At 40.4% G+C, this 22,838-nt stretch overlaps 1 protein-coding gene across 1 annotated transcript in view; it reads right to left on the bottom strand.

The window, feature by feature from the left end:
* Window positions 1–22,838, bottom strand: part of strn (striatin, calmodulin binding protein) — a 74,106-nt gene that overhangs the window by 20,853 nt on the left and 30,415 nt on the right. The window contains exons 2-4 of the mRNA XM_088933774.1: window positions 11,972–12,075; window positions 6,626–6,699; window positions 4,003–4,087 (exon numbers count right to left, since the gene is read on the bottom strand). Coding sequence (XP_088789900.1) covers window positions 4,003–4,087; window positions 6,626–6,699; window positions 11,972–12,075 — 263 coding nt within the window. The remainder of the gene's footprint in view (window positions 1–4,002; window positions 4,088–6,625; window positions 6,700–11,971; window positions 12,076–22,838) is intronic.

The raw sequence follows: 22,838 nt of genomic DNA, 5'->3' as shown, positions 1-22,838 counted from the left end.
CTTTCTGTGTAGCTGGAAGAGACAAGATACCTAATCATTAGCATTTGTATTTACTTGGGAGTTTTCTAAATCTATCTTTTGTTTTAACAATCAACTAACCCAACGACTAAAAGGAGAAATCCAGAAAAACGAACATCACAGCTCTTATTCTTCCCAGAGGGCACTCTCCAGATTAGATGTTACATTAAAGTGCCTTTTGGTGGAAAATTTTTTAAAAAAGACATTACATACCTTCCTATTACATGAAAATTTTGAGCTCTGCGTTATCCCAAATGTTATGTCTCGGCTTGCTGCCTATGTGGACACTTGATAAAATATCATCTTGTACCAGCTTTTAAAACAGGGGTGGGGGGGTCGTTTCTTGCTGTACCAGTCTCTAGAGTCACTGAGGGGCTGAATGCTCTCACACAATCCTCCATTCATTCCTCCAACACTGCGTTTCTTCTGCAAAAACCACTGTCTTGTGAAAAAAACTTTCATTCACATACTTTCCTTGGTTACTTGAACCAATTCCCCGCTTTTTATAAAAAAGAAAATCTATTAAATGTTCAACAGCAGTAATTAGGTCTAAATAAAAACTATAGAATTTATTTAAAACATGTTCAACCCTTCCAATTTCATTTATTTCTGTACATCAATTCACCTGTTCTCCTAAGAATTCGAGTGACTGTTTGTCAGGACTGTAAAGTATGTTAATATCTATTCAACAGTGGTCTGAATACTACGAATTAAAAAATCCACAAATCAATCTACAAATAGATGTGATTCAGCTTCAACAAGTATTTGGTATCTTCAATATATTGTTTTGCTTTGTGCTCGTGATGTTTTTGTATTTGCTGCCTTCAAAGCAGTTGGATCTGAACAGCGTGTACCAGGGGTGACTGCAAATTTAAAATGTTAAATGTTACAAAAAGTCACAGGTACAGCTTAGAGCTTGTAAAGAAAGTGCCCAACATAGTCAGTGGTTATGTAAAAATCCCTGAGGAAGATTGAAAGAAGGTCTCTGTTAATTTTCTCTTGGTGCTGAAATAGCATTAGAAAATAAAGACCATGCACAAAGAAACAAGGGATAAGGTCAGGGAAATATCACTTAAGACAGCAACCACTGAAAACCCACTTTGACTGCCCTACTTGGATAATCACAGAAATGTAATTACATGGAGAAAAAATTAGGCATCGAATTATCCAGGTTTATGTGGAGGAGATGTGCATTAAAAAAAAGGAAATAAGATCATGAAAAATAACTTGAAGCATAGAAGTGGGTCACATCCTGCTGGATCATTAACTCTTTCACAATCAGTCCCTGAAGATGGCTAGAAAACCTTCAGAGCTCTCTTTTGACGTGTGCAGTACTTTTCAATGGTCCGTCGCCCTGACAGCTGTGGTAGTGGGGCAGAGCTGCCCCCTGCCTGCCAGCAGGGATGTAAGACAAAGAGCCCGGTCACTGATTTTCAGCTCTGCTCAGACACAGGGTGAAGGGGAACTCGGGGAGCAGCTATTATTCTGAAAGCCACAAGGAGCCAATGCAAGGCAGCTAAAAGAGGTGGCATATACTCATTTTAGTTTGAGTTAAATGTCATGAGCAGCTGAACATATTGCAACTTAACAATATGTTTGGATACACCAGTGAGCACTGCATTGCCGGATCTGGCTGAATGGCTTCCTCTCGTTTGTAACCCTTTTTATACACTACAATAATCTAGCCGGAAAAAAGAGCATGCCACAGCTTTTGTGCATCAGACTGGGAGAGATATATACAGAAATATGCACTAGGATGAAAACCACTGCACTGGTCCCCAGTACTGTAATGGCATATATACTGGGCTATCTTCTCTAAGGTACTAAATATGCATCAGTTTATCCAGAATTCTGCGGACTGTGTGCTAATTAAAAGTGCTCTGTCCTCTCTGGACTGCAATTTCCAAACAGTGAAGTTTAGAAAGGAGCTAGATGTCCTGCTGCTCACAAATAAAGCACTGGATGCTTTAAATACATTCTAAATAGAAAGAGTACAAGCCAGATCTTAACCCGAGGACTGCTGATTCACCTCTTCTTACTCTGCCTCGGACCTACATGGGTGTCAGAGCCCCTTGTGTGGGGTACCAATTCTGGGGAGCTCACTGCCCACGTCCCTGAGACTCTGAGGCTGTTGACCCTTTCCAAACTCCCATAAAGGTCTATCTGCTCATTAACATTTTGAATGAATAACCCAGTTTCTCTCTTGGCTTCACTGAGTCAGTTTGCTCAGCTTTTTGTCCAGTTTGTCCTTCTGCTGTGAATTATGTGTGTGCTATTGTGCGGAGCTTTGGGTTTCTTGAAAAACGCTGATAATTGATATGGTACGACCACTGCAATTCATCCATCCATTTTTTTTAGTAACTGCCAGTAATATTATTAATCTTCCATTTTCAATACCAGCTTAGTCCAGTACACAGTCAGGGTGGTGATGATTACAAAATTCAAATTATTTACAAATTAAGTATAATGTATAGTGGCTTTGCTCACTGTAAAACTTGCAATCCATGCAACCGTTAAAGAGAGGGTTTTCCACCTCACTGTCTTAAAAAGTTATAGGATATGGGCCAGTATTATGCAGATACACATTTAGAGCTATAGCTGTGCTTCCAATCATGATAACCTGCTGGGCCTTATTAGGTGATGGATTTCCATTGATCTGAAAGTCCAGAGACTCAGTAAAGCAGGGTGGCATCCTGCTCACATAGGCCCAAAAATAAGCAGGGCCTACAAGGTATGTGAATTGAGGTTCATGCTGAAGCATCTTCCAGCTTCACTCTTGCAAGGCTCTGTAAAGGTGTTTACGCAAAAATATATAAACCAGCACACCAAAATGACTGAATCAATACTTCAAATTCTCAAAGTTAATCTGAAGAATAAGGAAGTAGGGAAAGTGATATCTGCTATGAACCACTTCTTCGCTATTTCATTTTTTAAACTATTTGAATTCTACTGCAAATCACAAAACTGACAGAATCCAGCCATAAACGAATTGATTCCCCGTGAGAAACTACTTGAGAACTTGACCTGACCATGCTTTGGCCAACGACTAGAAAAGATCTGAAGATGCGGAGAGCAGCACCTTGAAGTGCTGTCAGGAGATCCACTGTGCAAAGGCTCAGCCACTTTGGCACAACAGTCTCTCAACACATCGTGCCAAAAAGACAACTGGCAATCTCAGACAAATTCCATGCTGGAAAACTTATGAGAGGGCATTCACACGCTTCAGTGTAAAATATAAATATAAGTATAATAAATATAAGCAAAACTATAAAATATCAATAAAAAACATCTTTAGACATTAAAATACAGTAGGAAACCATAAATGTCAATTGATATGGCACTAACTTAATGAATTCTGAATACACAATAAATTATAGTGACATTACATTTTTAATCTTTTCTTGCTTAACTGTTTTTTCTTCGCCTCCTTCGTCTTGATTTATATAAGGATGTGTTGCTCCATATAACAAAACTCCTACTGTGCTCCTGAGGGGGGCACTGTTTTTCTCTCTTTCCTGCCTTCGGTTCACAAGCTCTTGTCATTTCTATCACAGGAATGACAGTCTTAAAAGACACGAGAGTAGAAATCAAACTAATAACTATAGCCAATCATTATTCACCCCTCAATTAAAAATACAATATAAAACTAAGTTAAATATTAACCATACTACAGAGTATGTAAATTGTTTTACAGTTCTGTTTTTGAGGTATTGAGCTTTGAAATGCTGGACCTAACACAGATCTTCCCAAAACAAAATGCATTAGGATTAAACCTTGTAGTGTAAGAGGTTGGAGATAGGTTTCGCATTCAACAGCAGATCACACACATGGTGAGGTATATTTTACCCTGAATTAAACTAGCACCAGTAGCCTGTGTTTGCAAAAGCATGAATCTTCCTTCAAAATAAATCAGTGCATTTCTCACTTCTGATCTGGAGGTTGACAAATGGGAGAATCAAGACAGAAGTGCTGTGCTGTACTTACTGTCTTAGGAGCTGTCGCCCCTGCTTCCAGGAGATCTGGTTGTTCAAGGGGGCTTGGACCTCATTGTCCTTTTCATTTCCCTCATCTGAAAGCGTGGAGGAGACAGGTTTAAGACAAAAAAAAGGTCCGGCGACTGCATTTTTCGATAATGATGGCCGCTCCTTAAAAACAATTTTAAAGCTTTGTTTTTGAAAGCCTCGTGTTAACACCATCACAAGTAAAAAATGCAGGACACAAAACAAGTTTTTGTCAGAGTGACCATTTGTCAGAGTGACAGGCAATAACAACAAAGTTTTTGTCCCCCAAATGTAGACAAAAGTGTTTATAAATAAGGATGCAGATCCTTGAATAAATGCAACTTTACAGCTATACTTTAAGAAAACGCCACTTTATAACGTTTTATAACTCACACAGGCAAAACACGTTTTAAATCATTATAAATCATGAAAAATATTCCTAAAGCCAAAGGAAAGACTTTAACAATAATTTATTTAAGACTCTAATATCCTAGTTAATGATTCATATTAACTATTAACAAGAAATATTTAATAGAACAAAGTTAGCCACCCAGATAGATTCATACACAATGTTTCTTTCCGCCTAACATTCCATAAAAAGTCCAATTTTGGCAGTAATCTCTCCCAGGTATTTTTCAGTAATAATAATCTAAATTTCTGAGCATCCATCAGAATTGATTGCTTTATTTTAATTTTATGCTGCTAACTCACTACCAGGCATTACACATAACAATATATCAAAGAAACAAACTACAAAAATGGAATATACTGTATAGAAAAAGATCTATCACAGCAAATGTAGCTCCTGTAACTGCCTAGAGCTTTAAATTTAGTGTTGATTTGTAAGATTTCAGTATTGCTGCTCTCAACTACTGCCTGAAGACAAGCTCGCTGATGTTGATTTATGACAAAAATGTCTAAATATACATTATATATACACTTCGCTGGGATGCTTTATTGTGGTATGGTGGTATAGTATTTCTTTTATTGTGCTTGGTTGCTTTTGTAAACTGAATGTCATTGTCAGTGCAGGCAAAAAAGGTAATGGAAATGCTTTCATAGCTGTTGGCAAGACACAAAAGACAGACACCTGATTGGACGATGCCTAACACGAGTGACGCTATACAGGCTGCCATTTGCATGCGTTCTGGAGGTTTTTACAAGACAGGCAGCTGGTTGTTTAAATAAATACAACAGGTCCATTATATCAAGGGCTCAGTTTTCCCTTCTCTTCTAGATTAGTAATAGAGGCGCAATTAATTTTAACCTTCAAAATGAGAACCCAGTTTTAATCGTCAAGTGTGTTTAAGCCTCATCCACTGCACATCCTGGTTTCTTTAAATAGTTACCAGTTGTTTGTGACGGTGCTGCATACAAAACAAAGAGTCAGCTGATAACCCCTTTCCTACTGTGTCATTAAGAGCACACTGCAAGATTTCCAGTGAGAGAAGAAAATAGTCCTTTTCATACTTAGTGTACAATTCTGATCTATTAGGATAACCCCTTATTTAGTGTACAACTAAAAATCCATTCGCTTTGTCCAAAAATAAGCAGAAATAGATTCACTTATCATCTTTTATACAGATTATTAATTACTGTAGGGAAGAGACTGGGATGGAAAGGATATGGAAGGAAAAAATAGGCAGCTACTAACATGACACTATCTGAACTGGGTCACCGCTAATTCAGTTAGTGACAGGTGCAACACTAGACAGCTCTCCCATCATAAAAGCCGAAGGCCTGAAAAAGCACCTTAGCGCTTCTGTGAACTCAGATCAAGGAAAAACAATTCAGATGACAAGGAATATTAAAATACATGAATTATTCAGCCCTGCTTTCCAACAAAGCTAGAATTACAAATGATCACGATGAAGGCGGCATCAAAGTTGAGAGACGAATCAAATTGCTAGTCAGTGTGCTAAGTGAAACCAAGGCCTAAGGTGACTAATTCAGGACGATGCAGAGACACAAATGCTTGTATGCTTTTCTTTTAAAGACAGCAAAACATAAAAATGGTGTTGTGACTTCCGGGGAGATATCTACCAGAAATAATGCGCTCAGGTAGAGTGACCTAGGAAAAAGACCTGGCCAAAGACTACATTGACATTAGCTGTCAGCAACATCAATCACCAACTGGTATAAGAAATGAATCTACCTTTTCCCCCCCTTTTTTCCTGTCTTCCCTCTGCTGCTGTCCTGTGACTTGCACCCCATCTACCAATACTGGCAGTGCTGCCTCACAGTACTAGCTTGTTTGAAAAAACATGGGAGGATGAAAAACTGTACATCCAAACATTAGTGGAAAACAAAAGTCCCACAGGAGAAAAAAACAGAGCCTTTGTGAGCAAAGCAGGGATACACAGAGATGTCAGTCTTAAAGGACTTGAATGTAAAGACTTCATTAAAAGTGTTTCGCATCTTATATGACTTAAGATATAACAGGTATCTAGTTACAGTCTGCAAACCAGAAGGTTACCTCTATATGCCCTGAACTTTTATATATACTGTATATTACAAAAATGTTAAAAAGTTCATTCATTACATAAAATATTCAAACAAATCTATAAAATAATAAATTAAAAGGCAAATGTGCATATCTATCTTACCAGAGTCATAGCTTGGGGGTTTCATGTCTCCTTGATTTAACTCCGTCCCATACTTTAATTTATGGTATTTTGCTCTAGAAAAGAAGGGAAGAAAAAAGAACAATACATCATGAGACTGCCACAGTTATTTCACAAAACCTTCTGGCACACGGTTAAAAACCGCACAACAAATTTTATTTAGAATCACATAAACAAGCTATGATGACAAGAAAACAGACACTGCTGTTCCAGTAAACATTTGAGTAAAAAAAAGTATTAATATCTCTTCGTCTAGGTTCCTTCATGTGTAGACAAGAACTAAATCCCTACTCAGCTTGATACCAGGAAATTTGACTTTTTGTTCTACCTAGACTAAACAGCGCGCTTTGGTTAGAAATGAAATAAAAGCATTTTCCAACGCTAAATCAAATTTTCTTAAATTTGTGTGGTGCGCAATTTAAAAACATTTGTTTCATACATCCCGATTCAAAGAGAGTGATTCACCAATTTGTTCTTGCAGATTTGTACAGACACTTTAGTTACTTCACAGTTTGGCTGAAACAACACGCTCACAGACACAGTCACTGCATTTCATAGGGATCCTAAAGACACCAGGGATTATTTCGTGACATATATCCCACTATTAAAAAGGCTATTGATATTCAGGGGTATTTCGATTAGTTATATTTTCAGAATTGAGTACTGGGAATATCCAGCTGAGGTGCTACTTCTTTAAAGACGTTCAAAAACGAGACTAGTTGCTAAGCAACCAAAGCCATCGGTAGACATCCCAGAGGTTAAGCAATGTCGTTTCTCACTCCAACTGGGCCACAGTGGACTGGGACTAAAAGAGAAAGGGCTGTTTCTGCCAGCCAAACACAGGCCAGTCACTCTTTCAATAAGGATGTCTGAGGGGAGAAGTGGAACCATTCTTTTCCTATCTTCATCAAATAAACCCCCCTTTGCAGATTAATAGTAGGTCCTAGTAATGGTTACGCAGCAATAAGAATCTCCAGAGTGCATTTTACAGTTCTTTGACCTGTGGTCCTAAACAAAAAAAAAACTACTAGCAAGACATTGTGGCACGGTATTTCTTTTTTTCTGTGTTTCTTTCTTGCCCTATATTCACGTTTCCTGGGAGGCTGAAAAGTTTCAGAAGAAATCAGCCCCCATCAGGCGTTATTAAAATCATACGGCTACCAAATGCGCTCTTTCTACATTTTTGCTCGAGTGAATGCTTAGGTCCAAAGTCGTGAACTACTGCTCCCCTAGATCCCCCTCCGAAAAAAAAGAAACGTGCAGAGCAAAGATTGGGAACATCCAAACTTAAAGAAAAATGTAGGAACTAGGTCATCAGATCACTGTGCTGTTATTTTAGTGCATCAGAGCTCTGAACCGGAATAGCCACTAAGGAAAAATGGCTCACGGTTAAAATTAGAAACAAATACTGGTGTAGGACAGGATATATTGTCTTGGCTGTACCCAGTATCTTCGTTTCACGCAGTTCTTTTCCCCTACAATGACCTAACTGTGAACTTGTCAATGGAATGTCCATTGTACTTGTTAACCAAAGCTCATAAAACTGATTTTGATCATTTTTTGAGATAATCCACTACTATTCAGTAACAGTTTAAAAGGCTTTTTACTGCTGTCACTGAATGCCCTAAACATGTGTTACAATAGTGTCACAGGCTTGCTTTCACACCCATAATATACCCACTCCAGATGGTTTTTTGATGCTAACTAAACCTACTACGTTTCAAAATGCAATTACAAACACATCAGTCATGGCGGAAACGTGCAGAGCTCATTTCCCCAAAGCCCAGTATACCAGGCCTGTTCACAATCATTTTGCACTTGTCCTGCGCACGGTCACTTTCACACAATAAATTGCTTTCTATGTTAAAGGCTATTTATTTGTTCCCTCTTTCATTACTTCCCTGATCAATGTTCCCCTCGTAACTCCTACCAGCAAATGCAGTTAAACTTGAATCATGTTTCTTCTCAATGGCCCTGGATCAATGAAATTCAGTAGCCATGGACTGAATAACTGACAGACTCTCATACAGTATACCCTCATTCTCACTCATTCAGTCCTGTTGGCCAGGAAAGAAGCCTGCATCTCGTTCTGTGTCTGTGTTGCTAATGAACAGAAGGAGGTGTCGTTCTTCGGATCGCTAGCTCAGATGGCATGGACTGAGTCAGAGACGCTTCGTAACTCAAAGCTCGGCTTTTCGACACGGGGTTTTCCCTCAGTCCAGTCTTCACTGGAGCATCCCGAACACGTTTGTAAAAACAGGGGCTTGCAGCATCCTGCACAAAATAGACTGGGTTCTTTTACAGAGGTTAAGACTTTCATCAAAACAATAAATATACAATCGACTTGCAGCTTACACGGCGTTTAGAGATTTTGAGTAGCACATGAAGCCAAATTCGCATGTGATCAAATCTTACCCTATAACCCTTATAAAATACCCTACTAACCACTTACGGCAATACAATATATTAAATATAAGTATAAAAACAGTACATGAACACAAATAAAACAACTGTATAGGGTCATTATCACTCATAAGCATGTTTGACAAATTTTTCAGAGAATAAAGCATTTTTTCGCTATTTTTTTATTTTTCGGAGCCAGCCGCATAAAGCTGCGACTGCACAAACTGCGAGTCGCATGTATTTCTAGCCGACTGACAGATGAGTTTGGGAATAGTCCTTGCACAATTCTCCATAGCATCCTGGCAGTTAGGGGACGCTTCAGTAAACCGGAACTGACTACGGCAGCTCCTGTTTTCCAGTGTTTGCGGTTTCTCGTGAACTTCCCCTAGGCCGGAGTGGGCGCCTCGGTAGGGAGAAATTCTGAAAAGGCACATAAAGATCTCGGGAAGCAGTTCACAGCCTGGAAACAGCCCTGTTCATAGACGTGGTCTTACACTCAACCCTCTTCAAAGGCCTCAGCTCCCTCACAGACTGTGGAGAGCCACGGACACTAATACACAGGCACCGCGTGGGAGTCAGACACTGAATTAAAGTGAGTCGTCTAAAATAAACGGTAAGCAGTCCCAGTCTCCATAATGCTATGGTAAAGGACAGAAGTCACATTTTTAACTTTGTATGCTTGTACTGAAGAGCAAAACACAGAGATGTAAGCAGGGGTAAACGAAGTTTGAGGTCTGTTTTCTTTCCGTCCCCCAGGAACACTCTTTGTCCATTCTTTTGATCCGCCAATTCCTGTAACCTGACATTTTGGGGGAAAAAAAAGCAAATGTCTTGGAGACTTTAAAAGAACTCACAAAAAAAACAACCAACAACAACAACGCCATGTCTGTTGAACATTCCAGAGTTTGTAAAATTCCAGTGCAAGAAACCACTGGGACAGATCAAACCACAGCATGCTGACCACAAGTGCACATTTTTCTGTGCTGACGCGCTGAAATTTGCCTAAGTAGGAGTGAAACCATCTTCTGAACATAAATTATCTGCATTTCTTTGGGAGACAAATACCAGACTTCTCAATAGTATGTATAGAAGGAAAAAAAAACTTTTCCGGAAGAACAAAAAGGTACTGAATTAAAATGTAACATTTTATAAGGAGAATCAATAGGTTACTGCAAACAACTGCATACTTGCATTTGTAACAGTCCCTCTCCTCCTTAATGTGTCCTCCACTTCAGAATGACACAAAAAAGCAGGAAAAGCTATAACGCACTGTTATTGCATAAATACTAGCAACCACAGTGCAACTGCTGGTGAGTAATATTTCGAAGGAGTTCCAGATGACATAACAGTAACTTTCTCCCAAAACGGTCATCCAAAACACTGGAAAGATGTGTAACATTAAACTCCATGCCAACGATCACGGGCCTTCATATACAGCTTTCGTTATGATGCAAACTAGTAACAAGAAAACTAATTCCATGGCTTCAAGGAAAACACAAGGGTGACCTTGTCATTCCTACTTTCTGGTCTAAAGACAAAGTATATATTTCCTGCAGCAGCTTGTACTCATGTTGGTACATTAACCTCTGACGTCATTTCAGAGAGCAGCTTCCCATTGTCCTGTCTGAATACAGATGAATAATTCCTATTTTATCACTCTCCCACTACAAAGGCACAAGTACAGACTACGTTAAAAAAAATCCTAACTGCAGAGGCCTAGGAAAAGGAACTGATTTCAGCCGATGATGAAATAAAAAGTCTCAGACAAAATTTAAACCCTTAAAATGTTGTACTGCACTCCATACTATTCGCTTAATATGAGGAACTAGATGATGTTGTAAAGAGCGTTGCTTTACTTTCATATTTTCATAATCAGCTTATTTGTCACTGCTGCCGTGTAGCTTTAGTGAAGTGATCTCAGGTTAAAAAAAAAAACTTGGTTGAGCGCTGAGAGGGTGACTCAGTGAGTGGGAGAGAAACAGCTGACACGAGGAAGAAGTAAAGACGTGAAGGGAATCATTTCTATCATGGAAGCAAAACACAAAAGGGTTTCTATAAATTAAGGGATTGCCAATTTACACAGTACACTGCTGGCTTTATCTTTTAAAAATGTTAGCAGCTTTTGGTTTAACATTTTAATGTCTAGTACCATGCTGTAGAAAGTGAGGTGAGATTTTCTTTTATTTAAAAAAAAAAACAGGAATTGAGAATTTTAAACCACAGCTCCTGGGAATCATCAGTGGTTGAAAAGTGCACTGTCAGAGCTGTCTGGCTCTCTTCCACACTACCAGTCCCACGATGCCCTCAGCAGATTTGGCTTCAATAGGAGAAGTGATGCAGCTCTCACTTACAACAGTGTCACCACACAGTCCCCACCCTGCACATCAGAGGGGCTGCTGCTTTGGAACAAATCAAGGATTCCCCCGACTGATTCAAGCCAATTCAAGCCCAATGAGTCGCATTGGTCCTCTGACAAAAGATCGGCTGGGGACGTATCCCAGACTCCAACCAGGCTTAAAGCCCCACTCCAAGCGAGCACCTCTACTCATTAAGCCACTGTAATACTGTAGCATTGCAATTCCCATTTTTGGGTCATACTACATGAAACTAGGTCGGGTTTTCAACAGAGCGCCACCTGAAGATTTCCAAAGCAAAGCTGTGGCTTTAACTTCATAACACATCTTCAGGAGCTCAGTACTTCAGATCTTAGGCTAAAAGATCTGGTGGGGGAAAAAGGGAAATATTGAAATGAAACATTCTGGAAAATAAACGGATAAGATAGGACATGCATGTTGCCTCTGAGCATCTGAAAGACAAAAACTGATCGAGGCGCTTGTTCGGCAGTGCTTCTCTTGTCTGGCAGGCACGTCTTTCTGCGCCAGCGAGAGAAAAATAAAGAAGCGACAGGGACTCGTCCCCACCGACCTCTCTTGCTTCAGCGCGTATTCCAGCATCTTGATCCTCCGCACCAGGTCCTTCTTCAGGTTCTCCTGGCCCTTCCTCTCGCCTTGCAGGAAAGCGATCTGCGCCTGCAGCCGAAACACAACAAAGTCCAACTGTTAAAACAAGGAGCTGACGCACAGCCACTCGGAGCTCTCCCCACCAGAGCCGCCCACAGTCCTGCTCCTGCTGCAAGCAACCACCCAGCACAACTGATGAAGCAGAAACTAGTAACGCCACGTGTTGCCACACAAAGCTGAAGACATACCGACTTTTAACAACCTTCAAGCCCCCCTAAGAATGGAAATTCATCGAGAACCACATCGAATGTTACTCTTCACAAACATCCAGTATTGTATTTACTGCTGGGTGAGATTTTCCAATCCAGAAATGAAGTGCCACAGCAATTCTCTTGGCTGGGAATTCAATTGTGTTATTGGATTTCATTTCAACACCTGGGAAGAGTTCAAAGGTCCTAGAAATTCAGAGGAACAGAATTGCCTCCTGCAGTGAGCTTTATAGCTCTCCTCCATATTAATCTGACTGGAGGCAAAAGAGAAACATGCAGAGACTCAGCATCTTATCTGGGTAGGTGAAGATCACCTTATCCTGCCATCAGATCTCTCCTCTTTCCTTAATAAACAGACAGCTGGCAGCCGAGATGATAAAACTCAATCACCATTCCCAACTTGCACAGCACTAAGCAATTTCTTCGTTTCATCTTCCTTAAATGACAAATCTGTAATACCATGTCAGTTTCAATGTTAATTAGGTTGAAAAGTACTTCAACCATGGATATGATCCTTTTGTTAAATAAGAGATCGCACATCCTGACGTCCTTTCTAGCACTGACTGCGGGAGGGTTAAATAATAGTTGAGCTCGATTTGAGAGGTTATAGATTTACGAATGGGGTTATCAGGACATGGCAAAAACCTAATCTTATCCTGCCAATCCTCTCGACAGCTCAAATGATCAATGAACTATAAACACAAAATTACATTCGGCGTATAGAGAGGGACATAGTGTTGCATAGCACACTTGGTAAGATGAAAACATCCAAATCACAAGACCATTTCCCAGATTAAAAAGTTTTAATCACAGCTTTCTGATACTATAAACATTTTGTCAAAACATTTAATGCTGTTTGCAAGGTATACTATTATGAAACAGACATGAGAAGGCAAAATACATTATCATTAGCACACACGAGCACAAAACAGGTTTGCTTTTTCACCCATAATATGAGAAATAAATGTATTATCATCTTGACAAAGGTATGGAACATAAACATAAACAGAGTGGCTTGATAAGGCTTAATTTATAAGAAACCACAGGAATAAACATTATACAGTGTCTTATTTTAAACTGACGAAGTGGTAAGGAATACAAGCAGCCCTTGAACATAGAAGGTGGTTTCTACTGAGAGATTAAATATCAAATTATTAATACAACAAAAAGTTCTGTGTCTGCACCGTCAACAATGTCTTAATTCTACTATGGTTCTTGTCAAACCACATCCTGAAAAAGAAAAAAAAACTAAATTCCAAAGTACATTAGGCAACTTATTAAAAAAAAAGAGGGAGAGGTGTCTTGCGTGCTCGCTCACAATGATGTTTACAGGACAGGTTAGAGGGGCTACAGTAGATGAGCTGGAATATACTTACTATACCAGAGATAACATACCATGGGTGACAGGGCCTTCTCTAGCGGCTCCCAAAGCTCCAGATTTCTACCCCCAAGGCTTCAGAGAGTCACCTACCCTGAGTGCAGTCAAATCCAGACTCATAACCTTCTTCTTCATAAAGGCTTTTATGCTAATGCTGTCTGTGCCTGGCCTATTGCCTACTTAAAACCTTTGTTTTTTATTGTTCTTTTTGTCTCCTTGTTGTTATTTTTATTACTGTAAAAAGCTTTGAGAAGCAAATTTTAAAGTTGCTATAGAAAATCCAGTTATATTATTATTATTATTATTAAGCTTTAAAAACATGTTGCGGGAGCAAATGAAAGGACTATGGCAGTAAAAGTGTTTTTCCAGCAGTAACTGCTGCTGAGGCCTTCTTATTCTCCAGCTTGTTCTTCTAGCCACGCTTCTGGTTTGCAGCGGCACAGAAACAAGCAGAAAATAAAAGGTGAATCTTTTTGGGGGGGTCTGCAGAAGGACTTCTGGATATGAAGTGTGCATTCCGAACGAGAGCCTGACCATTCAAATCCCACATCCAAACAGAATTTCGAACCTAACCAGCAATTACAAGCGTATAAAAAGCTACAGTATGCACTGCAGCAAACTGCAAAGCAAACGCTTCTGGGGAAGCAAAACCTAATCTGTTCACGAGACACCCGTGTAAAACAAAATACTATAAAACATGAAATATACGCTCCAAAATGCTTCAGATTACCATTCATTAGTCTTCAGACGGGACAGTTTAATCCGTTTTGCTTTTGCAACTAGCTGTGGTTATCCTAGTTCTGTCCCTCATCTGTTGCAACTGATGTGCAATAGGCATTTTGTTTCAAGGTTCTTGCAGGGCACACACAGAATGCAACCTGTGCTACGGAATACTCACTCATATTCAGCTCAAGTTCAGTTTTATTCAAACACACTGACTGAAACACGGAAACGCTCTCAAAGGAAGAGTTTTGCTGAAGTTAAATATGCATGTGTTGTGTGAGCATTCAGTGTTTTATTTCAAAACAGTTGGGAGTGACTGCCCGAAGAATGTTCGATTTAATTCATGAAGATAAACCTCAAACATTACCAACGAGATACAAATAAAGCTTGCAGTGTGACCTGACAAGTTCAGGCTACAACCTGTTTATGCTGCTGGTAGTCAGTGGGTTAAAAACCTGCAGTTTTAACATTAAGTAAACCAGGGTTGCCGCAGCCCATTCTGGAGGATGATTCTTGAAGGATGGTCTTTATTTATATGTGAATATAAATGACTCGCGTACATCTCGTTCTTTTGCTTCGATTCATACACTTTTTTATGCAGAATGTGCTTGTTAGAAAGGATGTGCTTAATTATCCATCTGCTCAAAATCGTGTCTGACAAACCCTCACAGATAAAATGCCTAGCTGATGTGGTGTAATCCCCACAACAATGCTAAATATATTCATTCATAAAAAAAAGAAATTTTTCCTTTCTGATTAGTTATGAGAAGACCTCTTCGGGGAAAAAAAAAAGATTGCTGTTAGAAAGTTAAGAGAATTGTTTTGTTCAAAAGTGCTGCTGTCACCTCATGAGTCATCTTTCATTTAATCGGCTGTTTTGAATAACAGCCCATCCGCATGTATAGTTGGGCTGAGTGAAAAAGCCTCACCGCCTACCCTCTGAATAAGCCTTGCATCCCAGAATCCCAGTTTCAGCCTACACATAATACTGAAGGTCTGTGATTGTCGCACTCAGCCAGCATATACACAGATTAAAAATGCCAACATTTGAAGAGTGGTGCTGTGTGCGTCACCTAAAAGGGCACTGCCAATCGTTAAACAGGAACCCCCCACAGACAAGAGGGTAAGCAAAGCACAACAGCAATTCTGGCATCTTCAACAGGGCACATTAATCATTTAAGACTCTTACTGACCATTACATTCCAAGACAACTTGCTATTGTTTTCACTTGGCTAAATGCTGTTAGCTTGTAAAAGATGACCGTAGGCAACAGCACAATACTGTGATAACTAGTAAAGACAACCTACACATAGGGCTATTGAGAAGGACATTTGCATTTATGAAATGCCTTTTCATCACCTCATTCTCAAAGTGCCTTCCAAACACTTTGCAGGGCAAGCACTCCAAAGGAGAACCTTTACCGAATTCTAGTTGCCTACACAGTGCAAACTAATGGCTTATTTTTTAAAAATAACTTGTCACAACGTGCACGAGAATAGGTAAAAAAAAAGGTAACCAGAACATAGGGCTCCAGAATCTTTCCAAACAATTTCCATTTAATAACTTTAGGATTATATGTGTATGTACAGCACTGACCCATAGCTGCTGAGATGTAATTAAAACAGCCTGCATTCTGTGAAATGAAAGAATGAAGGCACACAGTTAAACCGTTCGCAAATGATCCTCCAGAAGAAGACCTAAGGAGACAGAGGAAAAACTAATGGTCATACGGACAGGGGCCTTTAAAATCACTTGTTGCTGCAAAAGCAGCAGGAGGTTAAGCAGCTACCGTAACCTTGAGGACACATCACAGATCCTCAAATCCTCCCATCATGCTGAAAACAACTCCAGCATGATGATCACAGCTCGGGTCCCAACACCAAGACCAGAAATCCAATTAGATCCTTCTGCTTTTTGTCTTTGCTTCAGGATCATACTTCTTCCAAATGAAGTGCTGCAGCCTCTTTCTATTCCTGGACACTGTGGAGAGGAACGGGTGCTGAAACACTGTTGCACCTATGCTGTTCCAGTGGAAAACAAAGCGCAGAATTCACCGAAACACATCAATCTACTGTACTGTCCTGCAGGGTCCACGTGTTACTGCGCCGCCTTCCCAAGGGCTTTAGCTAAAGGCAAGAGCTGGGATTGCACAGAAATTGGATATTAAACCTGTTAAACGCACTGTGATGAATTGAGAGCACACTGTGCAAATCTGGCTCACTCAATATTTCCCTAGAGTTGGGCTCTTTAAAGACAGAGCACATTTTCTGCCATAAGTACAAAGTTGTGGTTTACAATACACTCACGCCTACCGAACTGTGATAATGTCAAAGAGTTAACCACAGCATCATTTTCTTTCAACACTACAATCAGTTACCTCACATACAAGTCATATACCAGATTATTATACATTTGTGCCCGTTGATGTCACTATCAAGTTGTTACAAGGATTAAGAGAGGTACACTTTCCTTTTCAAAGCATATTTACATACAACTACGTGAAAAGGATGCATTCCTTAAAACTTCATTATCCAAAAGAAAATGTCTTCAATGATGATGAATTCCAAATTCCAAAAAATAAAAACGGAAGTAAAAATAACACATGAACGTATATTTTTATTACAATGCACTAATTAAAATCCAAGTCTGCCACACAATTCTGAGGCAGCTGGGTGAGGATGTGAGGAAAGCATAATTTATTTTGAGCTAAAACTCACAAAAATGGCATGAGGAGGCTACAGTATGCAGCAAACAAAACATTCTGAAGGCGGTGAGAGGCTGTGTGAGGGAGGTGAGCTGGACTAGCAATATACATTCACGTGGGTTGGCGTGCTGTTTTTGTAGAGAAAATTCATTATGCATACCAAAACGGTCTTTATTTTGCAGACGTGTTCATGTGAAAATGGATCAAACTCAATTTTGATCAAGCTAGAGTATATTTTTTTTTAATAAGGGGATTTTTTGCCTGTGTTTAGTTTAAGTCTGTGTTATATGATATCTTCCATTTGCTTATGACCCGGGGGCACATGGGTTAAAATACAGAGAGAATTTCTTGGGCCATGTCAAAAGTAACTTCTAGAAGCAACTGACTTCGACGACAAGATCTGAAATTGGCTTAATCAATTGTTCCATCGGTATGAAGCAGTCTCGTTTACAAATGCATTTCTAAGATGAACAGAGAAAGCTTGAAACAATCTGCATATTCTGATCATTTGCAAAAGTATCGCCATGTCCTTATTAACCAGGGACAAAAATAAACCAAAAGTTTTATGAAGTACCTAGAACCGTGCAGCCTGAAGCTTTCAAGAAAAACTCATGAATGTGAGTGAGGTGTGAATTGAGCAATTCAAGAATACAAGCAAACAAAAATGCATGTTAGAAATGCTGTCAGAACTGTTTGTCTTGACGATATGAATCTATGAATGACTATGCATCCCTATATAGCCACAGTATGAGGTTTTCCTGAGGTAACAAGAAGAAAAAAAGGAATTAAACAAGTACTTTAATCTATCTGACACCACCAGGCTTCACTCACAGTGTTTGAAACTGTTTGATAAAAAAATCATGACCTCATTTTCCTTTCCGTTAGATGCGCCAATCTAAAGGGAAGGACACCAGTCTTTACGGTCTTTTTTTCATACAGCAAGCTGAAACTGAATGAGCTCATCGTTGTTTTCCTTCTTGAGGTGAAACCTGTAAGATCCTAGGTGGGACCAAGAGAATTTGCTGTGACATCCATTTAAATCTTAAAGTGGAAAACTGTCCAAAATGGCGACTTGGGGTCCATCACCAGACGATATCTTCGCATTCACAGGAGAGCACAGACTAGGACACGATGAATGAGATGGCATCTGAAAATCTGAAGTGTACAGTGTCCGTCATGAACAGAAAGGTCAGCATAATAATTAAAGTGGATGAGTTTACAGCCTCGGCAACAGGAAAAAATACTGAACTTTCTCTTTGTGAACCACAAAAATAACATCTTTGAGGAAACCATGCCAACATTTAAAAAAAAAAGTGGGTCTGTTTCAATACTTCAGATATTTATTTACAAAGGAAGAGATGCTGGGTTTAAACTGAACATATATTTCTCCGTGTGTACGAGGATGCAGCTGTATGACAGCAGGCCGTTCTGAGGAGATAACTGTAACTCTTGTTCTCATAACTCCATTAAGAGGATCAGTCATTTATTTACGCCCGCGGTTGCTTTCTCCCTCCAGTACCGGCAGTTCCACAAACAGTGCTCACAAACGTCACAGTGTGCCCTCGGAACATTAACATATTTCCCTTGACGTCTGAACTCTTCCAGCTGGCAGTGAGTGCCAGCCGTTAAGCACCCCTCTCGATTCCGACCGCTGTGACTCGTCAAAGTTCAGGCCCGGCAATTTGTGCCTCACTGGTGCCTGTGACAGCTCGAACTGTGGTACAACGGGCGTTTAGCTTTCAGCACAGCAACTTCTGCTATCGGGGGAAAAAAAACAAAACACAGAGGCCGCCTTCTCCTATAACTTATCCATACAGTCAAACAATCCATCTCTTGCATGTGCTGCTGCCTTAAGGTAGGCGTGTGCAAAAGGGACAATTTTCTAATGCCATGGAGATGTACGAACTCGCCCACCCACCCCCCCCACACACACACAAACAAGGCTGGTTCCCCTATGAGATGCTGGCCATCTCAGAACCCAAGATTTTTCAATGCGTGAATACCTTACATTATATTACATCTCACACCCATTCGCTGGCCCCACTTCCAAACACACTCGCATGTATTAAACGTCACACCCATTACACTTGCATAAACACACACGAAAATTGAGCCTCTGCTTTGTGAAGCAAGGTTAGGAATTCTAGTCATGAAGGGAGGTGGCAGTTCGAAGCTGATTAGGCAAAGAAACTTCCCCTTTCATGTGCTATCACCACAAACTGTTTATTGTGCAGAAGTAAGGAACTTATCCTGGGTTATCTGTCTGTATTAGGCCTCTAAAAAAACACTAATGTGTCTTGGGATGTTTGCAGTGACAAATTTTGAAAGAAAAGCTGAAGGGATGGCAGCGCCCCCTCCCCTTCTTCTCCTGCTTCCAGACCTTTCTGAACCAAGACCAGAATCAGTGCCTTGTCCTGGGACAAAATGCTCGATGAGGATTATTCTTTTTCACTGGTGTGGCAGGCAGAGCTTTTAACAGTGGCTGAAAGACCATGAGCTGTTCTGATGAACTCGAATAAATAAGAATATACATACAATAACAAAAATAAATGAATTGCTGGGGACGACAATAAATCAAACTTTCTCTTGTTTTTCATGTTAACCAGAGGCATCCTCCAAACTAGAATTGATCTTCTTAAACTAAAAGAGCCCTTGCTATTTGATTCCTGTCCCTACACATCCATTTTCACACAGAAAGAATCCAATTACAAATAACATACAGTGCCTTAACACTATACTGAAGCTGAAGTCTCCCAGCTTAGGATTTTCTTCAAAAGTGCTACTCGATTTACAGTGATAGAAGACAATAAAAATGGAAATGTTTATCCCCCTCATTCAGCAGACAAGCAATTGAAAGTAAGTCTAAAGTAGTGCAAAAGTCGCCAAGAGAAGTTCCTTCTTTTGGCTCCAGGTGATCGAGTCTGCTACCAGAATGCATTGAGCAATGATGATGGACTGAACTAGACATTCTGCACCCTAATGTCAATTAGCCTCTCCTCCCCCCTCCATGATGCTTTAAATATCGCATCCCCATCAGCCACTGACCTTGGTGATCAGCACCTAGTGAAGAAAGTGTGCCCATGAACTCGCCCATGAGCTTGCTGTCACTCCAGCAGCTGACAGTGGTAATCACCCACAGATCCAGACTGCCCGCTGCCTCAGTTTCTCAGTCCTGCCCACCCACCTTGGAGCTGTACGTGCCACTTACCGTAAGCCCCCTCTTACAAGTTCACCTCACCGGTCCTACAGATTCTCCTAATATGCCACAAATCTTCAAAGAGCTGCCCTGTTTTTCATAGAAGTGCCTATGACTCTTGTGTAATTTCCTTTCTGCCTTAGCTCTTTCAGTTTCAGCTGTTATGTTGTCCTTCATGAAAACACATTTTTACATGAAAAGGAGGCTTTGCCACAAATCTAACGCAATGCTAAGAAAATGGAGTTCTGTGGACTTCGGTTCACAGTATGGCTGCCAGATAAACACAGATTTCTTTTCATTTTCAAATTCCATTTTTGCTTTGTACTTTTATGTTGGGAGCTCATGTTAAAAACATTTTGAAACAGCCCAGGGCAAGTTACTCAAAAGAAGAGGTCTACATGGTATGATCTGTCTGAAATCCAGCAAATTTTAAAACTTCAATTAAGGGCCTCATGTAGTCCAGTTTCACTACATTCTGAATAAATGGTGATGGCTTATATGAATTACTCAACATTTTAAAGAAGACCAATATTTCTCTCAGCCATTTACAGAAGAAAATACATCTTTCTGAGAGTACGTGGGGGTCGTCATAAAATATTAATAACAATCTCAGGAGCATTCTGCAACAAATGCATAAACAGGTTGGGTAACTAACAGAGCTCTTGCTGAACAATCCCTGCCTACAATTATATACAATAACCTCCAGGCACCACCTGCCCACAGGAATTTTCTATTTTCGAAAAGGAATGCTCTGTTTCACTCCAGTGTTCAAGAGACTTTCCACTGAAAAAAGCATCCCCTTCTTTGGCAGAGGAGGCACACGGAGACATTTTCCAGATACTGAATGCGGATATGTTTCATCAAGGAATTTGGGTTTCGCCTGACATTTTCATCTTCTTTGTGAAATCTTTTTGGAAGAGGCCTGTGGAGGCTGCTGTACATTGCACAAGGAGCAGAAAGCAGAGCTGCGATAGGGAGGTTGTTGATTTCCAATCTCCTTGTGGGAACACAGAAGAGATTTCACGAGGCCTGTGAGAAAACGCTCTTTGAGATAACACTGGGAGCTTAAGGAGAGTCTATATAGGTTAAGCAAAAAGAGTTGGGAAGGATCTGAGCAACGACTGTTAATATATTTTAAGGGATCCCATCCCAAACAGAAAGCTGGCTATATAGCAAATACATTGAGCGTGATGCCCACGCATCACAGGACAGACACACACGGGTGGGGAGAAATTTAGAGTCACCAATTAACCTGCACAATATAATAATTACCAATCATTCCTTACACTTATATATAGCACTCCCCTCAAAGCTCTTTACAGGTAATGAGGACTCCCCTCCACGACCACCAATGTGCAGCCCCACCTGGATGATGCGATGGCAGCCATAGTGCGCCAGTACGCTCCCCACACACCAGCTCTCAGTGGGGAGGAGAACAGAGTGATGAAGCCAGTTCAGAGATGGGAATTATCAGGAGGCCATGACTGGAAAAGGCCAGGGGGAAATTTGGCCAGAAAGCCAGGTTAACATCCCTATTCTTTTGAAGATCACCCTGGTATTTTTAATGACCACAGAACACACCTTATTACAGTATAGTGTCCTCGTCATTATACAGGGGCATTAGGACCTACACATACTGCAGGGTGAGCGCCCCCTACTGGTCCCACTAACACCTTTTCCAGCAGTAACAATACAGCTCTGGACTGCGGGAGAGAGACAGAAGACCCAGAGAAAAGCCCTGCGAGCTCCATACAGACCGAGCCAGATTCAAACCAGCTAGAAGACCGGAGCTGTGAAGCAAGGGTGCTATCCCACAGCGCCACACCACGATATTATGAGAATCCTAAATGTCTTTTACTTGAAAAAACCAAACCATGCTCCTCAGCTCTTCCGCCTCGACTGCTGAAAGGGCGTTTTGACAGGACGCCCCTTGCATGGGAGAGAAGGGGGAAAAGGGAGAAAAACCTTCTGTCACGTTGTTTTGGCAGCCATAAACATAGATCGTGAGCTGAAACGAATCTGTAACAGCTGATGTTACACAGATAAGGGCAGAGGGAATCCATTCGTTTTTATTTTAGGAAGGCTCTTGCTTTTGATTTACAAATGATTGACTTGACAACTATAAGAATATGAATTATCACACACAGAAATGTATACAGGCATCCCTGATACCCTGCCAAAAATATTCCATATAGAAGTGTCATAATACACATAGTAAGCTTACCTTTTCCCACCAACATGTTAGAAATGTTTTAAACAGGCAGATACAAGTTGGGAAAGCACTGTCCTGCACCATGCCTGGTAATATATTTCCAATGCTCTATCTTTGTGGTTGCGGAGCCACGCAAACAGCCTGAAAGCCAAGGGCGCCAAAACAGAAGCCCCACTAAGATCAAGTTTTCCGAAAGGAAACACAGCTGCACCTTGTGCTGTTCAGATTTAGCCACCTCGCTGAAGAGCTTTTGAAGAAAAAAAAAAATGTTTAAAAAATCTGACGGCAAAAACAATACATACCACAGTTCTTACAAGAACATTCCAACAGGACTGCTCAGGTCTCCGGGA

Source organism: Atractosteus spatula, chromosome 15, assembly GCF_055471065.1.
Source record: "Atractosteus spatula isolate fAtrSpa1 chromosome 15, fAtrSpa1.hap1, whole genome shotgun sequence".
In the NCBI taxonomy this organism is placed as follows: domain Eukaryota; kingdom Metazoa; phylum Chordata; class Actinopteri; order Semionotiformes; family Lepisosteidae; genus Atractosteus; species Atractosteus spatula.
The sequence above is the reverse complement of the archived record's forward strand: the minus strand, read 5'-3'. Positions and strand labels throughout refer to the sequence as shown.